A 15,880-nucleotide genomic window follows, 5' to 3' on the forward strand; every position below is an offset into this window, starting at 1 on the left:
ACAACATGTGTTCCTTTTGGTTTGGCATCTCAGTCATCATAATTGCCTAGCATTTCAACTACGCTGTTTCACATACCAATATTTTGTTCCTTTAAATTGCATTACATGGTATATATAACAGTTTGTACCATGCACCACACATGGATGCATCACAGTTCATGTAATAATTCACCCACTAGGAGTTCATGTTGTGCCTCAGTGGTTAACGAATCCGACTAGAAACCATGAGGTTGTGGGTTCAATCCCTGGTCTCACTCAGTGGGTTAAGGATCCAGCGTTGCCATGAGCTATGGTGTAGGTTGCAGATGCGGCTTGGAACTGGCATTGCTGTGGCTGTGGTGTAGGCCTCTGGCTACAGCTCTGATTAGACCTCTAGCCTGGGAACCTCCATGTGCTGTGGGTGTGGCCCTAGAAAAGACCAAAAAAAAAAAAAATTAACGCAGTAAAGACCATCTGGATTTTTTTCAGTTTGGGGGCTCTTATGAATAAAGCTGCCATGACATTTACATACAGATTTTGAACATAGGTTTTCATTTTTCTGGATAAATTCCATAAGCAATGTGTAAGAGATTCTATTTCTCTGAATTCTCTCCAGCATTCAGGGTTTTCAAGATTTTTAATTTTAGACATTCTTATAGACATGTGGTGATATGTAATTGTGGTTTTAATTTAGATTTACCTAACAGTTAATTGTGTTGAACATTTTTTAATATTCTCATTTACTACCTTCATATCGTTTTCAGTGACATTACTCTCCATATCTTTTAGGCGCCTCTTCTTAATGGTATATTGTTGTGAATCAAAATAAAAAATATTTTTTCTCTTAGTAGGTGAGGTTAGCTCATTCGCATTTATTTGCATGACCCACATTTGCCATGCGATTTAATTACATTGCTATATAATATGTTTTAGTTTCTATCTTTCTCATTTATGCATTTTTGCTCTTTTATCTTCTAAAATTCCTCTTTGTAATTAAAAGGTTATATTTTCTTCTAGTGACTCCCTTTTTTTTCCTCATACCTTATCAAATGCTTTAGTTAACTTGTTTTCTTATTTAATCTTAAAATCTGGTTTGTCTATCTTTAAGGGTATCCTTTGATTCCTATTTATTGGCCATATAACAGTTAATATCCTTATTTTCCTTTCTTCTTATTTCTTTACCTATTTGCAGACTGAGTTATCTGTACATTCAAAGCCTATAGCATTTACATATTATTCTTCCATTATCCTCCTCATGCTTGTTTGTCTCAGATCTACAATTAAATATGTCAACTATTGGAGTTCCCATTGTGGCTCAGTGGTAATGAGCCAGACTGGTATACACGAGCACACAAGTTCAGTCCCTGGCCTTGCTCAGTGGGTTAAGGATCCAGCATTGCCATGAGCTGTGGTGTAGGTCTCAGATGTGGCTCAGATTGGACCACTAGCCTGGAAACTTCCGTATGCAGGTGTGGCCCTAACCCCCCCCACACACACACATCCACGTACACACATGGTGTCAAATATTCACCATCTGTCTTTTTGCGGGTGTCCCTAGTCACTTGATGGGTGAAGTTAATCTTTTAAAAGTGCTCAAGGACAGCTCCTGAGTAGAGTAGTACTTGAATTTTTGCGAGAACTATTTTTTTGTATTCTTGACATTTGAAGGAGAGCTTGGCTTCATATCTAATTAAAACCCTTGGTTCACCTATAACTTCTTTGATTTTCTTGAAAATGCTGTTTTATTGTTGCCTCATTCATGTGTTGTTTTGGAGGGAATCTGATGGAGGCTCATTAATTCTCTTACTTTTGTAAGTTATTTGATCATTTTGTTTAGAGGCCTGAGGGAATTTTTCATTTATGTTTGAAGTCTAACAGTTTTACTAAGATGTGCCCTGGAGTTGATTGCTCTGTGTCAGTTTTCCCAGGTATACAATGGGCCCTTCTAACTGTAGAATCATGTCTGATTTTAGTTCCAGAAAGATTTCCTGAATCACAATTTTAAGCATAAATTATGTTTCATCACTTCATGGATCTCCTCATGTTGGCTTTTCTTGGCTCGTCTTCCATCCCAACCTCTTTCTCTCTTGACTGATTTTATTACTTAATTTACTTTATTTTTACTCCCTTGTTTGTTTTCCTTATTTCTTCAATAGCTCTTATTAAATTTTCATTCGATTATATTTTCTGGGACACCTTATAATTTAATCTTCCTTTCTGACATGATTTGGTCCTTTGATTTATCATTTTATTTCTTCATGCTTTTATCTATCTCTGTTCTTATCATTTGGGTTTTTGATTCAAGGTGTTCTTTTTCATATTTCCAAGTACTTGTTTAAGATGCATAATTCAGTGTAGAGTTGTAGTGCAGTTTTATTTTTTTTCTAGTTCATGGTTGACTTTTTAGACAAATCTTTATCAGTGTCAGTATTTAGATGCTCATGTTCTGTTGTTTTCTTATGAAGCCTTTATTGATGAAATCTACTTTCATCCACAGACCACCATGGATGTAGTTGGCTATTGGGGTCAGTTTGAAGATTTCTAGTTTAAGATCACCCTCTGTGGTCAGGGCAGTGGATTGCAGTTTTTAATGGATAGTTTTGAGGGGATGTCCATCAATTTTTGGTTCTTTTTGTCACATTAGAGTCTACATTTGGAGTTCCTGTGGTGGCTCAGCAGTAACAAAACCTGACAAGTATTAATGAGGAGGTGGATTCGATCCCTGGCCTTGCTCAGTGGGTTAAGGATCCAGCGTTGCTATGAGCTGTGGTGTAGGTCAAAGATGCAGCTCGGATCCCGCGTTGCTGTGGCGGGAGGCCAGCAGCTGCAGCTCTACATCAACCCCTAGCCTGGGAGCTTCCAAATGCTGCAAGTGTGGCCCTTAAAAAAAAAGCAAAAAAAAAGATACAACATTAAAGAAATAGAAAAAAAAATTCCTTTTAATGAGAAATATTAGGATTTACTCTCCTAACATTCATTTATAATGTAGAGCAGTGTTAATTATCTTGATTATTATTAAGTGCATCTCTAGTACTTATAACCAGAAGTTTGTACCTTTTGACTACCTTCATCTAATTCCTCCTCCCAGTCTGGTAACCACAAATATGATTCTTTTTTCTTTGAGTTTGTGTGTTTGTTTTTGAAGTATAATTGTTTTGCAAAACTAACCACAAATATGATTCCTTTTTCTTTGAGTTTGTGTGTTTGTTTTTGAAGTATAATTGTCTTGCAAAACTATGTTAGATCCTGGTGCACAAAATAATGATTCAATATTTCTGTGCATTTCAAAATGATCACCACAGAGTTTCTGCTGTGGCATAGTGTTTAAGGATCCAGGTTGGATTTGATCCCTGGCCTGGGAACTTGCATATGCCATGGCACAGCCAAAAAAAAAAAAAATCACTGAAATGAATTTGCTTCTCATCTGTCACCATGCAAAGATACTACATAATTATTGATTTATCACCACAACGTACATTTCATCCTGGTGGCTCATTTATTTTGTAATTGAATGTACCTCTTAATCTCCCTTACCTATTTCTCTCCTCCTTCAATCCCACTCCACAAACACAAGCAGGTGTTCTCTGTCTATGACTCTGTTTCTCTTTGGTTATGTTTATTCATTTGTTTTGGTTTTTAGATTCCACTTATAGGTGAAATCATACAGTCTTTGTCTCTATCTGGCTTACTTCACTTAACATAGTACCCTTGAGGTCCAACCATGTTGTTGCAAATGGCAAGATTTCATTTTTAGTGACCTGGTAATGTTTCATTTTTATATATAGCCAAAATTCTAAGTTTTCAATGTATATATGACATGTTCAATTCTTGTTGAATTGAATTTGTAGGCCACTCGCGGTGGTATAGACATTTTCATAAGGCTAAGTCCAAACCACAAACACTGTTGTCTTTCCACCTATTTATGCTCCTTTCATCCCTTTCAGTATTGTTTTGTAGTTTTCTGTGTATAAGTCTTTCATTCCTTCAATTAAGTGTGTTCCTGAGTATTGTATTCTTTCTATTGTTATTGTAAATTGGATTTTTTTTGTAATTTCCTTTCCAGATTGTTCATTATTAGTATATAGAAATGCAAGTGATTTTTGTGGGGTTGATTTTATATCCTACAACTTTGTTACATGTGTTTTGTTCTTTTTTGTGTATGGAAACTTTAGGGTTTTCTATATATAAAATTATGTCATTATGATAATCACCAACATTATCATGAACAGAGATAATTTTACTTCTTCCTTTTCAATTTGGTTTAAGGGCTTTTTTAGGGATTTTATGGTATATGCAGATGCATTTGTATTATTCTTCATTGGCAACTAACCCAACTAGCAGATAAGGAAGCTGGAATCTAAAGTACTTAGAGCTGGCATTTGACATAATCCCTTCTCTCTTTTCTATCTCTCAGCCTCTCTCTGTGTTTATCTTTGTCTCTTTCTCTCTTTCTCCCTGTCTCTGCCCCCACTCCTCTCTTTTTCTTTTATTTATATATTTGGGCTTCTATCTTCCATTTTATTTTTGTTTTCTATTGGTCACCTCTCTTTATAGTTTCTCTTTCTTTTGCCTTCTTGTGGGTTACTTGATCACTTCTTCAAATCCCATCTTAGTGTATGTACAGTGTTTTTGAATGTATCTTTTTATGTAGATTTTTTGGCTGTTGCTCTAGCCTTGATATTATAAATACATAATTTAATACAGTTTGTGGGCATTTTACTAGTTCAAGTGGAGTGTAGAAACATTGCTTCCCTTTAAGTTCCTTTATACTTCATTCATTTAGAATATAATTGTCTTAAAGATTCCTCTATATTCTTTGAGAATCACATTAGGCAATGTTATAATTTTTGCTTCATAGCAAACACAATTTGAAAACTCAAGGGAGGAAGTTTATTGTGTTTAACCATATTTCTTCCTTTTCTTTGGTTCATTCCTCCTTCCTGATGCTCCAAGATTCCTTCTTTTATCATTTTCTTTCTGTTTGAAGACCTTCTTTCAGCAATTTACTTTAGGGTAAGTCTGCTGGTTTTCTAGTTTGTCTTCACCTGAGAATATCTTGATTTCCCCTTCATTCTTGAAGGTTATTTTTGAAAGAAATCTAGGTTAATTAGTCTTGCCTTTCAGCAGTTGAACAATATTATTCTACTTCTTTGTGGCCTCCATGGCTTCTAAGGAGAAAATTGTTCTTTTTCCCAATAAGCAAATTGTCATTTATCCCTCATTACTTTCAATAATTTTTCTTTTACTTTTGTTTTCAGGAGTTGATTATGTTGTGGCTTGGCATAGATTTGGGGTGGCTCTGTCCTTTTTAGGGTTTTCTCAGTTTCTTAAGTCTGCTTACCAACTGTTCAGCCATTATTTCTTTGCGTTCTTTTCCATCACTACCCTCTTTCTCCTCTTATTCTGGGGGCACCAGTGATACAAATCTCAGATCTTTTGTTCATGTCCCACAAGTCTCTGGGAGTTTGCTGATTTTTCTTTTAGTTTATTTTTTCTCTGTTGTTTGAGATGGGGAATTTCTAATGCTATATCTTCAAGTTCACCGATTCTTTCCTTTGTACTCTCCAGCCTTGTTTTTGGCTGTCCAGTTGGACTTCCATTTCAGTGCTAACATTTCTGTTTGGTTCTCCATTATGTCTTCTGCTTATTTTCTGAGACTTTCCATTTTTTCATTTGTTTCAAGTGTGTTTGTAATCATTCATTGGCAAATTTTTGTGATAGGTGCTTTGAAATCCTTATCAGGTAATTTCAACTTCTGTGTTATCTCGGTGTTGACAGCTATTGATTGTCTTTTCTTATTAAAGGTGAAATATCCCTGGTTGTTAGCATGATGAGTGACTTTCAGTTGCTATATCCTGGACATTTTGGGTGTCTCTTAAGATTCTGGATATTATTTAAATCTTCTGCTTTGACCTGCCTCCTCTAATCTCATGCTGGTGGTGCTAAGAGGATGTCACCTTGTTCCTGCCAGGTGGTTCGGGAAGCCTAGGACTCCCACTCCAACTCTATTGACACTGCAGGGGGAAGGAAGCCTCTCTAGGGAGAGGAGAGTTTTGGCTCCCTGCTAGGTCTGTTCTATTTCCACCCTGGCTGGGATATGGAGGAGTGCAGTTTCATAACATTGGCAATTGTGATCATCATTCCTGATCAACCCTCTAATGTTTTAAATGAACAAATCAAGGCTCTAAAACATCAGTTGAAAATTTGTGAAAACCATAAGTAGGTCTCAGATAAAATGGCATATAGCTAATGGAGGCAGGCATCCAGATCACCTAGGCTGAACCCAACTTTGGATTTCTAGAAATAAAAAGTAATTTCCTTTGTGGATATATAGCTCCTAAGGCCATATTCTTTAGCAATAACATAATATAATAATGAGTCTAGATCTCAGTACTCTCCAAACACCAGACACTGTAATCCACTTCCCTTTGTGTTTCAGACTGGGCTTCCCAATGATGATTGTCTCCTGTATGGTTGGGATGTGTTACCTCCTTGTTGCTCACGTCGTGATGGGATGGAATTAATAGGTATACAGTGTGTGAAGACTGAAGGACACTTGAGCCATCACCACCATCAGTAGAAAACTACCCCAAGACATTCTTTGGAGAAGAAAAGGTGCTTATTATGGAGGAGCTCTGGAATGGAGACCTTTGCTACCACTCTCTTATGTGGGTGAAAGCTAGCAAATTGTGGGAAATGCAAGATAGCCAAGATTCTAAAATAGGAAAATATGTATATTTCAAAATACATCTTGCTATATACTCTGTAGGAAAAGACACAAATGTAATAATCCATTCCAAATGGTTTGTTTTGTTTAAATGTCACTTCTCCTGAGGCTGTCAATAGTTTTTCTTCATGTAATCACTCTTTATGTTAAAAAATGAGTATTCATATTGTATGCCCTCTGAATACATACTCTTCTTGGAAAAGGCATACAGTTGGTAAGGAAACATTATATATATTAAAAAATGTATTGTCCCTTGACCAAAGATCTTAGAATTTGTTAGTTTCTTAGATTTTTTTAGTAGTTTACATTATATAAAATTGCATTCTATCCACTTGTGTTTTTCTCTGGCATTTTTAAGTCATTAAAAGTCCAGAAATTTGATTTGAAGAAGGTTGTAAGTGCTTTTCTTAAAAACAGAATTTTAAATATTTACCAGCCTGGAATAATAATCTCCAGTTTTGAAGATGGTGCATGTTATTTCCATCAGTTACACCAAAATGTGGTCCATACATTCAGCTCTGTGCACCCGCAGGACTCCAGTGTTCAAGTCAACGCCTACTAAATGCTCTTCTTCTATGGAGCATTACACATGAGGCAAGGACAGTGGGAGCAAAGAGCTGGAGGGAACTGGGCTTCAACTGAGGTATCATCTGCTCTGCTGGGTCAGTACCATGGCTTTGCCCCAGACAACAGCTCTCTTCCTCACTTTTGGTCTACTGTTGGTAGTACCTTGAGTTGAGGTGAAGAAGATGTATACCAGGAGCTCTGCACAGCAGTAGTTATATAAAGTGTCTTATTTCAAAAGGTTTAAGATCCCCAGGGTACCAAGAACTTGAATGTCCCTGGCACCCTCAGGGTCGTTTAGAATCTATATTTGTAAAATGGCAACCTGTTTCCTTCCGGATAGGTGGGGAGAAAGTTTATGAAAACCTCCTTTAGATTCATGAGCGATCTTTGAATTCCTTGTCAGCAAAAGTGACACAAAACCTCATTTTTGTTTTAAAATCGGTCTTGAGGAGGTCACGGAAGCTGCTTGTGAGGCTCCGCTCTCCAGTCTTTCCAGGAAAGGAGCCCTGCCAGCATTCCAGCTCTGCTCCCTTCTTATGTTACCTCACTGATACTTAGATGCCCCAGACCCTTACACCAAAAAGCCTTTTCTCTTTTTCCCACGTTTTCATGCCTGCACGTGGTGTTGGTGCCTTCCTTGTGCCCAGAGGCTGCTCCTAATTCATGTCAGTTCTCTCCTTCTTCAGCATCTCCTCCCGAGTGGTGTACAACCTCTATCTCTCCTCCTCCCACCTCAGCTCCTCAGTCGCCCCTTCTCATTTTAAATACTTTAGTTCCTGACTCATTTCTTCCTCTCTTCCGTAGCCCTCACACTTCTCAGCACTCCCTGAGATCAGATACTCAGGACTCATTATACCCCGAACTGGATCCCCAATAACTGCACCTTGAATTTTTCATCTCAGAGGTCTGTCTCCCATCCTTTTGTCACTCCCTGCCATCTCCTCTAGATTGTCACCTCGACAGTCCTCCAGTGACACTTCCAATTTATCAGCAGCCCCTCCCTTTCTCTAACTTCCCCCATAGGTTCCCTCCTAGCGCAGTTTTCTATGTCTGCTCTTAAATTCAAAACTCTATCAATAAACTGGCACTGTTTTACCTTTTCTGGCACCTTAGCCTCTGAATGGTACTGAGGTAAACCATTTGACTGAAAAGATTGCAGGAGCTCCCATCATGGTTCAGCTGTAACAAGCCCAACTAGTATTCATGGGGATGCCCAGGTTCGATCCCTGGTCTCACTCAGTGGGTTAAGGATCTGGTGTTGCCATGAGCTGTGGTGTAGGTCACACACATGGCTCGGATCCCATGTTGCTTGTGACTGTGGTATAGGCCAGCAGCTGCAGCTCTGAATTGACCCCTAGCCTGGGAACTTCCATATGCCATGGGTGTGGCCCTAAAAGATAAATAAACACATAAATAAAATAAAGATTACAAGCATCAAATGAGCACCCAAGGTGGCCTGGCTCATTGATTAATTTCCCTAGTGCAGCAGTCAGAGCCCTGGCTGAACAGATGGCTGTTCAGCTGGGGTAGCTTAAAGGGAATTTCATCAGGGATGGTGCAGTCCTTGGTACTGGTCAGGAGGCACTTGTATGTAGGTCCATGAGGGTGAGAGTCACTAGAACCTGAAGATGGAGGGGGCAGTATGGAAAGGGACCCAGATGGGAGCTCCTGTGGAGGGTTACGATCAATAGGAATCACTTTGCAGGGAAGGGGCTCTGGGAATTGCCTTGATTTCACTTCTTTTCCTCTTTGTGATTTTTCACTGTCCTTCTCATTGTCTGAAGCCAGCCAGATGCCAAGGGCAAGAGGAATGGTTGATGTTGTCCACCTAAGTTAGCTCCTATGGACACAGAGCAGGACGAGTAGGAGTGTGGATCTGAATGGGCAGATGGAAGATACTCAGCTCTGTCCACCATTTTTTGCTCCTCAGCAAATGAAAAAAAAAGTTCACAGCTGCAGTAAAGGAAATGGTGAAAGTGCCATCAGCTTTTTATCAAGTTTGTTCATTCTCTCTTTCTCTCTCCCTCTCTTTTTTTTTTTTTTTTTTTTTTTTTTCATTTTAGGGCTGCACTCTCGGCATATGGAAGTTCCTGGGCTAGGGGCCCAATTGAATCAGAGCTACAGCTGCCGGCCTGTGCCACAGCCACAGCAACTTGGGATCCAAGCTGTGTCTGCGATGTACACCACAGCTCACAGCAACGCCAGATCCTTAACCCACTGAGCAAGGCAAGGAATCAAACCCACGTGTCCTCATGGTTACTAGTCAGATTTGCTACTACTGAGCCATAGCAGGAACTCCCCATACTCTCTCTTGATACTGTCTCCAGAATTAGCAGGTAAGTAATCCAGTGCTTATTAAAGCCTGTTTCATGGCGACAGAAAGAGACAACATTGAAGGAACAAATGGTGGCTTTGCTGTGAATATTGAGCTATCACAGTTAGGCATGGTTCTGACACCTCATGCATAGAACTCTGAAAATCACGGGGACTGTGAGGACACACTTTTACAGTCCGAATTCAAGATGAGGAATCTGTTTTCTCTTCTGCATATCCTGTCCTTCATGAGTTGCATCAGTAGCTATGTGTTGCCTTCCACAGATGAACCCCCGAAAGGCCATGAGTAGGCACAGTCAGAGGGGCAGGTGGCAAAGCAGCAGATATACCTACTTTGGGAATTGGAACCACTTCCCCCTTTCATCATGTGTGTGTCTTCCAGAACTGCTTGGCCCCAATTTCCTCAAGGCCATGTAACAGAAGACCAGTAAGCCTGTCTAATTATGGATCAGTGGGTTACATGACAATTGGTTTACAATGAAAGTTCTTCATTTTTCCTCAGTGAGCAAGGAATGTAAACCAGGTGTCAGAGAACCTTATTTGTGTCATTGTCAAGTGGCCACCTCACGAAGCCTCAGTTTCCTTATCTGTAAAATGAAGATGGGTAGGGATGTTAAATATTTTCCAGAAGCTCCTGCAGCTCTGACATTCAATGAGTATATAATAAAATCTTGCTTTATCTATGAAATAAGTGATGCAAATTGCTTTTAAAATTATAGAGACAAACCTTGAAGAATTTAAAAACCAGAGGGGTAATAGCCCTAATATGAGTTATTTAGGTGAAATTTTCTTACACATAAAATGTCTTGAGAGTTACCTTCTACTTAAACACTGAGAAAGGCAATGTTCCTTCCATAGTACTGTACTTTATTGATGCCCTTGGGCTTTTAATTATCTTTAATGTAGATTTATGTTCAGCCTTATGAGACAGTAATTATGATATCCAGGGAGCACATTCTTAATCAGTAGTACCTATTAAGAGTTCCTGCTGTGGTGCAGTGGGTTAAAGATCTGGTATCGCTGCCACTGTGGCATAGGTCACAGCCACAGCTTGGGTTCGTTCCCCGGCCCAGGAACTTCCATATGTGGCAGGTGAGGCCTAAAAAGAAAATAATAATAATAATGTGTATTAACACAAAGTCTTACCTCAATTTCTTGTTCTGGGTGAACTGTAGTGACTGTATCATCATATTCACTCCATAGAGGCTGCCATAGATCCCCAGCCCTTGAGACGCACATCCAACTGTCATCACTAAGAGTTAGTAAGTGGCTTCAGACTGAAAGAATACAGTTGAAGTGATGGGATGTCGTATCTAGGTTTTAACAACAAAAGGATTGTCGTTTCCCTCTGATTCATTCTCTTATGTTCCCTCCCCATTTCTTTCTCCCTGTTTCTCACTTTGTCAGTCTTTCTCTATCTCTGTCTCTTTGTCTATCTCTGCCTCATATTCCTGGATCTGGGGGTAAAAAGCACAGCAGTTGAATACTGTCCTACAGAAGGGCCTACATGGGTGATAACAGAGCAAGTACCAATGACAACAAAAGCAGAGGCAGTTGGGCTCTTATGTCCAAAGAGAAGCCCAACAGTTTTGAGGTGAGCGAGCTTGGAAAGAAATCCTACCCCTGTTCAGCCTCAGTTGAGGCCACAGCCCCATGTGCATAGAGATTTTGAGACAGAAGCACCAGCTAAGCTGTTCCTGGTCCACAGAAACCATGAGCAATTAAATATTTACGCTAAGTACTAAGTTAGGAGTGGCACCGTCAGAGAGGAGAGACAACTAACAGTCTCCAGGCCCAGGACTGACCCCAGCACCCACCCCTCTCCCGCTCTCTCCTTCCAGGCTCCCTCAGGCCACACACTCAACTGTCTTACCTTCTCTGGCCACTCACTCTGCCTGTTGAGTCCCTACCCTGTAGTGCCTTCTCCCTGACACTGTCCCCATCGTGGCAAGGCTGGCTCCCATTTTCCATCTGGGCCCATGACATGTCACCTAGCTGTGCCTTTTCAGACCCTCCCACCCAGGGACCCCCACACCCTCCTTACAACATCCTTTTATTTTGGGCACAGCACTTGCCCTTTTCTTTCACATGTCTGCCTTTTATGTTTTGTCCTCCTCTGCTCCAGATTCCTGGAAGGCAGGGGCCACTTGGACATTTTCAACTCTGTACAGGGTCTCTCTTGGCATAGGGTGAATGCTTGGAACATAGTTAATGAATAAGTAAATGAGACAGCCTTGGAGTTCCCTTTCCTGCTTCTGTCCATCTCAGTCTGTAGAGATGAGCACTTGTAATAGGGACATGTTGTTTCTGAGGCAGGAGCCTGGCCAGAGTGACCCCTGTGTACTTTGCTCTGGCTGCACCTGGAAATCTCAATGGGCACCACTGACCCAGAGGCTGCCTGCCCCCTTGTGGCCAGCACTAGCACTGCAGTACCAGGACCGAACCTTTATTGGTGTCCCCAGGACAGAGGTCTCAAGAGACCCGGATAAAGCAGCCCACCCTGCAGGCTTCTGGGCTGTGGACTGGATGTCAGAAACCACTCTCTCCCCACCTGGCCTCCACCTCTGGGGGTTTAGTTCAGGCACCCTTACCTTAGACAGGGCAGTAATATCCCCTACTTCTGTGAACAACGACAGCAAAACCAAAGAGCTTGGCTTATCCACAAGTTACACAAAATTTAAATCTCAACCCACTGTTGCCACCCACTAGCTGTGAATCCTGAAAGGAACAAAGGATTCAAAAACCAGAACAAGGCATTCTGGGCTTTGGGCAAATGGGCCCCTAGATAGATGCATATCTCAGGAGGAATTTCAGTGACCCCAGATCCTTGCATCTTTCCACACAAAGAAATGTGCTAAAATCATTACCTTAAGATATCTGCTCATTTACCAAGATGAATGCTTTTTCTGGTATTTAAAATTTTTTTACTGAAATATTGTTGATTTACAACATTATGTTAGTTTTGGACGTACAGCAAAGTGATTCAGTTATATATAATTCTTTTTAGATTATTTTTATTGCAGATTATTACAAGATACTGAGTATAGGTCTCTGTGCTATACAGTAGGTCCTTGTTGGTTATCTATTTTATATATAGTAGTGTGTATATGTTAATCCCAAACCCCTAATTTAACCCTCCCTACCTCTTTCCCCTTTGGTAGCCATAAGTTTGTTATCTGTGTCTGTGAGTCTATTTTTATTTTGTAAATAAGTTCAATTGCATCATTTAAAAATTTTAAAAAAAAATTCTTTTTAGGGCCCCACTTGCAGTATATGGAAGTTCCTGGGCTAGGGGTTGAACTGGAGCTACAGTTGCCAGCCTATGCCATAGCCACAGCAACGCAGGATCAGAGCCACATCTGTGACCTATGCTGCCAGGGATGGAACCCACATCCTCATGGATATTAGTTGAATGTTTAACCCGCTGAGCTACAATGGGGACTCCTGCATCATTTTTTTAAGATTCCACTTATAAGCAATATCATATGATACTTATCTGTGACTAACTTCACTTAGTATGATAATCTGTAGGTTTATCAATGCTCCTGTAAATGGCATTATTTCATTCTTTTTTAAGGCTGAGTAATAATCATTGTGTATATGCACCACCACCACCATGTGTGCTTGAATAGACGGATTTTCTTAGCCAAAAAATTCATGTGTATACAGGCTCCTCCCTTATCTCTTCAAAGCAGTTTACCCAGAGCTACTGTGTGGCTGTCTCCTGGGCTCTAATCCTCAGTAAGACCCTGAAGAAACACACTCAAGACTCTCATGTTGCGCATTTTCCTTTCAGTTGGCACTTCCCAATGAGGACCCCAAGGATGCAGCTAGGAAGCGTCTTGTTCCTGGCTCTTGGCCCCTGGCTCTGCCCCACTTTGCTCCGCCACAGGTCCTCATTCCCCAAGCCCCAGGCTCCTCTCTCCTCTGAGGGACCCCCATGAGGGGACAGCAGTTTCCAGAATTCTCAGAGCACAGTGGGTCATTGGTGGAAGATCAAGGCCAAAGAGGCTTTCCAAGCATGCAGACCCCTTGCAGTCAGCCAAGGCAAGCCCCCAAGTCCTAGAGAAAGAAACAGCCCCTTCAGCCTATTGCCTTTGACTCCAGTGGGGGATGGGTTGCAGCAGCTAGGTTCTCAGAGTTGAGAGAGGTTGTCCATAAGGCCCCAGGCCCTGGCCCAGGCAGCACCACAAGGACTGTGACAAGTCCCCTCATACTACAGACTTCTGGCCATGCTGCCAGGGGAATAGCTATCTCCACCTCATGCAGAGCTGTCTCCAAACATCTTCTAGTCTCACCCTTGTCAAATACGCTTAACCCCTCCAAACACCAACTGCAAGGGTGTCTGTTTCCCTGGGTGCAGGCTCTGTGCTTGTGGAGATACAGAGAGAAAAGTGGCCTGAACTGGGGGAGGGTGGCAGGGGTTCACCGAGATCTCAGGGGCTTTTATTTCCAAAGATTGAGTACATGTCTAGGGAGTGGGAATCATTATTTTTCTTCTGGATTCTGCCCACCTACTGTGCCCTAAACCCTCCCCTACATCTTTCTGGGCCTCTGCTTCCCAATAACACAAAGAGAGTTTGAATGCAGAATTGCAGAGTCAAGTGCACAGTGGATACTTTCTCAGGCTCCAGCCACACAGGAGGGGAGTGGGTGTGGGTGGGCCCAGGTGCACAGGCTCTTCATCTGGGCAGATGCAGGGGGACATGGAGCAAGAGTGTTCAGGCCTCCTGTTGAGGTCCCAGCCCAACCAGGGGGACACATGCCGGACCCAGGTCAGTGAGTGCCCCCAAACCTTACCTCCTTGCACAGGCGGGCACACTGGACCTAGGGCTGTGCTCAGGAGGGGAGCTCTTTGGATGCTCCCATATGCAGCTTTTAAGTGCCCCACACTCTTTGGAGCCCAGAGGGCAGAGATCATTCACATTGAAGTAGTTCTTCTCCAGTAAATGGGCCTGGAAGTGATATTTGCCAAGAACAGGCTCATGTCATGACATTGTGCCCCATGACGAACCACATGTTGCCCCTTTACAACTGAATTGAATGACCCCCAGGAACATCCCAAGAGCTGAAGGCACATGTTGATGATGGAAGGTGGACACATTGGAGGTCACCGGGTCCTTAAATCTCTGACAGAGGCAAACCAACAAGTAGTCTTTTGCTGTTTGAAAGCCTGTGTTAAGTTGTTGTATGGAGCAAACAGGGTTATTAAATTTCATACAACTGACATCTTCCTGTATAGCTGTTTCAGTAGCTAACTTTAATTTTTAAAAAGTAACAAGAATATATAGTGAAGAAAGTTTTTCAAGACAAAGTTCATTTCAAAATCTGAAAACAGCAAATACCACTTGAAGTTCTGAAAGGAAAATTAGAATTATAATTCATAAGTTGATTTATGTAAGAAACCTAGGTCATGTTCTCTCTAAATAATTTTTTGCATATTCAAGATGTATCATTTTAAATCCATGACCATTACTTTGTTTTTATGTATTTTATAGCTGGTGTGGGTGCTGATAATTTTCTTGTACATAAGGATATAATTGATTAGAGAGGGTCAATGAGCATAATATTCTTCCTTTTTCTTTTTCTTTTGAGAGAAATTGTTGAAATGTGAGAAAAGCACAGTTTTATTCCCCCCCTGACAAGCTCCAAGGCATGCCATCTATAACCCACTGCTCCAGGTAGCTGCTGGTTTCTTGGAGTTACCTCTGTGCCTCAAGTCCCAAATGGTGACAAGTCCAAAGGTTTTGCACTTTTATCTTCTGCTTCAGCTGTGTGTATAGTGTGTGTGTGTTTGTGTGTGATGGAAGCAATGGCCTTTCTTGGCAGTGCTGAGATTTTCTTGCATCCTTTAATTTAAAAAGAAAACAATGCAGTTTAGATACAGTAAATAGACTTTTTGGATGTGTTCTTTGAGCTCATGGACACCAAAAGTTTGAAAATCCCAACCCTCTGATCTTTCAACAAAGCATAAGGGTATATCCCTCCCTTTTAGGAGAGAGAAAGAGGCTTGGAGAGCTTGCATTGGGTGGAGCAGGGAACCACAGTGGTTGGGTTCTGTAGAAACCACAAGCCTTGGGCCTCACAGGTAGCAGCAGCCTTAAGACCCTGCAGCGGTACATGTCACTCAACCTCTAGGTGCAGGCGGCCTGCACTGTGCTGCAGAAAACCTGGTAGATCAACCAGATACTGAGCGATCTCAACTACATGGACTTTGCCAACTATCAGGTGAGTGCAGTCAGGCAAGGAGAGTGGGTGTGGTGAGTGGGTGGT

At 41.3% G+C, this 15,880-nt stretch overlaps 1 protein-coding gene across 1 annotated transcript in view; it reads left to right on the forward strand.

Annotated features, from left to right (window-relative positions):
* OCA2 (OCA2 melanosomal transmembrane protein) overlaps positions 1–7,091 on the forward strand; it is a gene marked incomplete at its 5' end in the record, with an annotated part of 212,273 nt that extends 205,182 nt beyond the window's left edge. The window contains 1 exon segment of the mRNA NM_214094.2: positions 6,419–7,091. Coding sequence (NP_999259.2) covers positions 6,419–6,503 — 85 coding nt within the window. The 3' untranslated portion in view covers positions 6,504–7,091.

This window comes from Sus scrofa, chromosome 15 (genome assembly GCF_000003025.6).
Source record: "Sus scrofa isolate TJ Tabasco breed Duroc chromosome 15, Sscrofa11.1, whole genome shotgun sequence".
NCBI classification, from domain to species: domain Eukaryota; kingdom Metazoa; phylum Chordata; class Mammalia; order Artiodactyla; family Suidae; genus Sus; species Sus scrofa.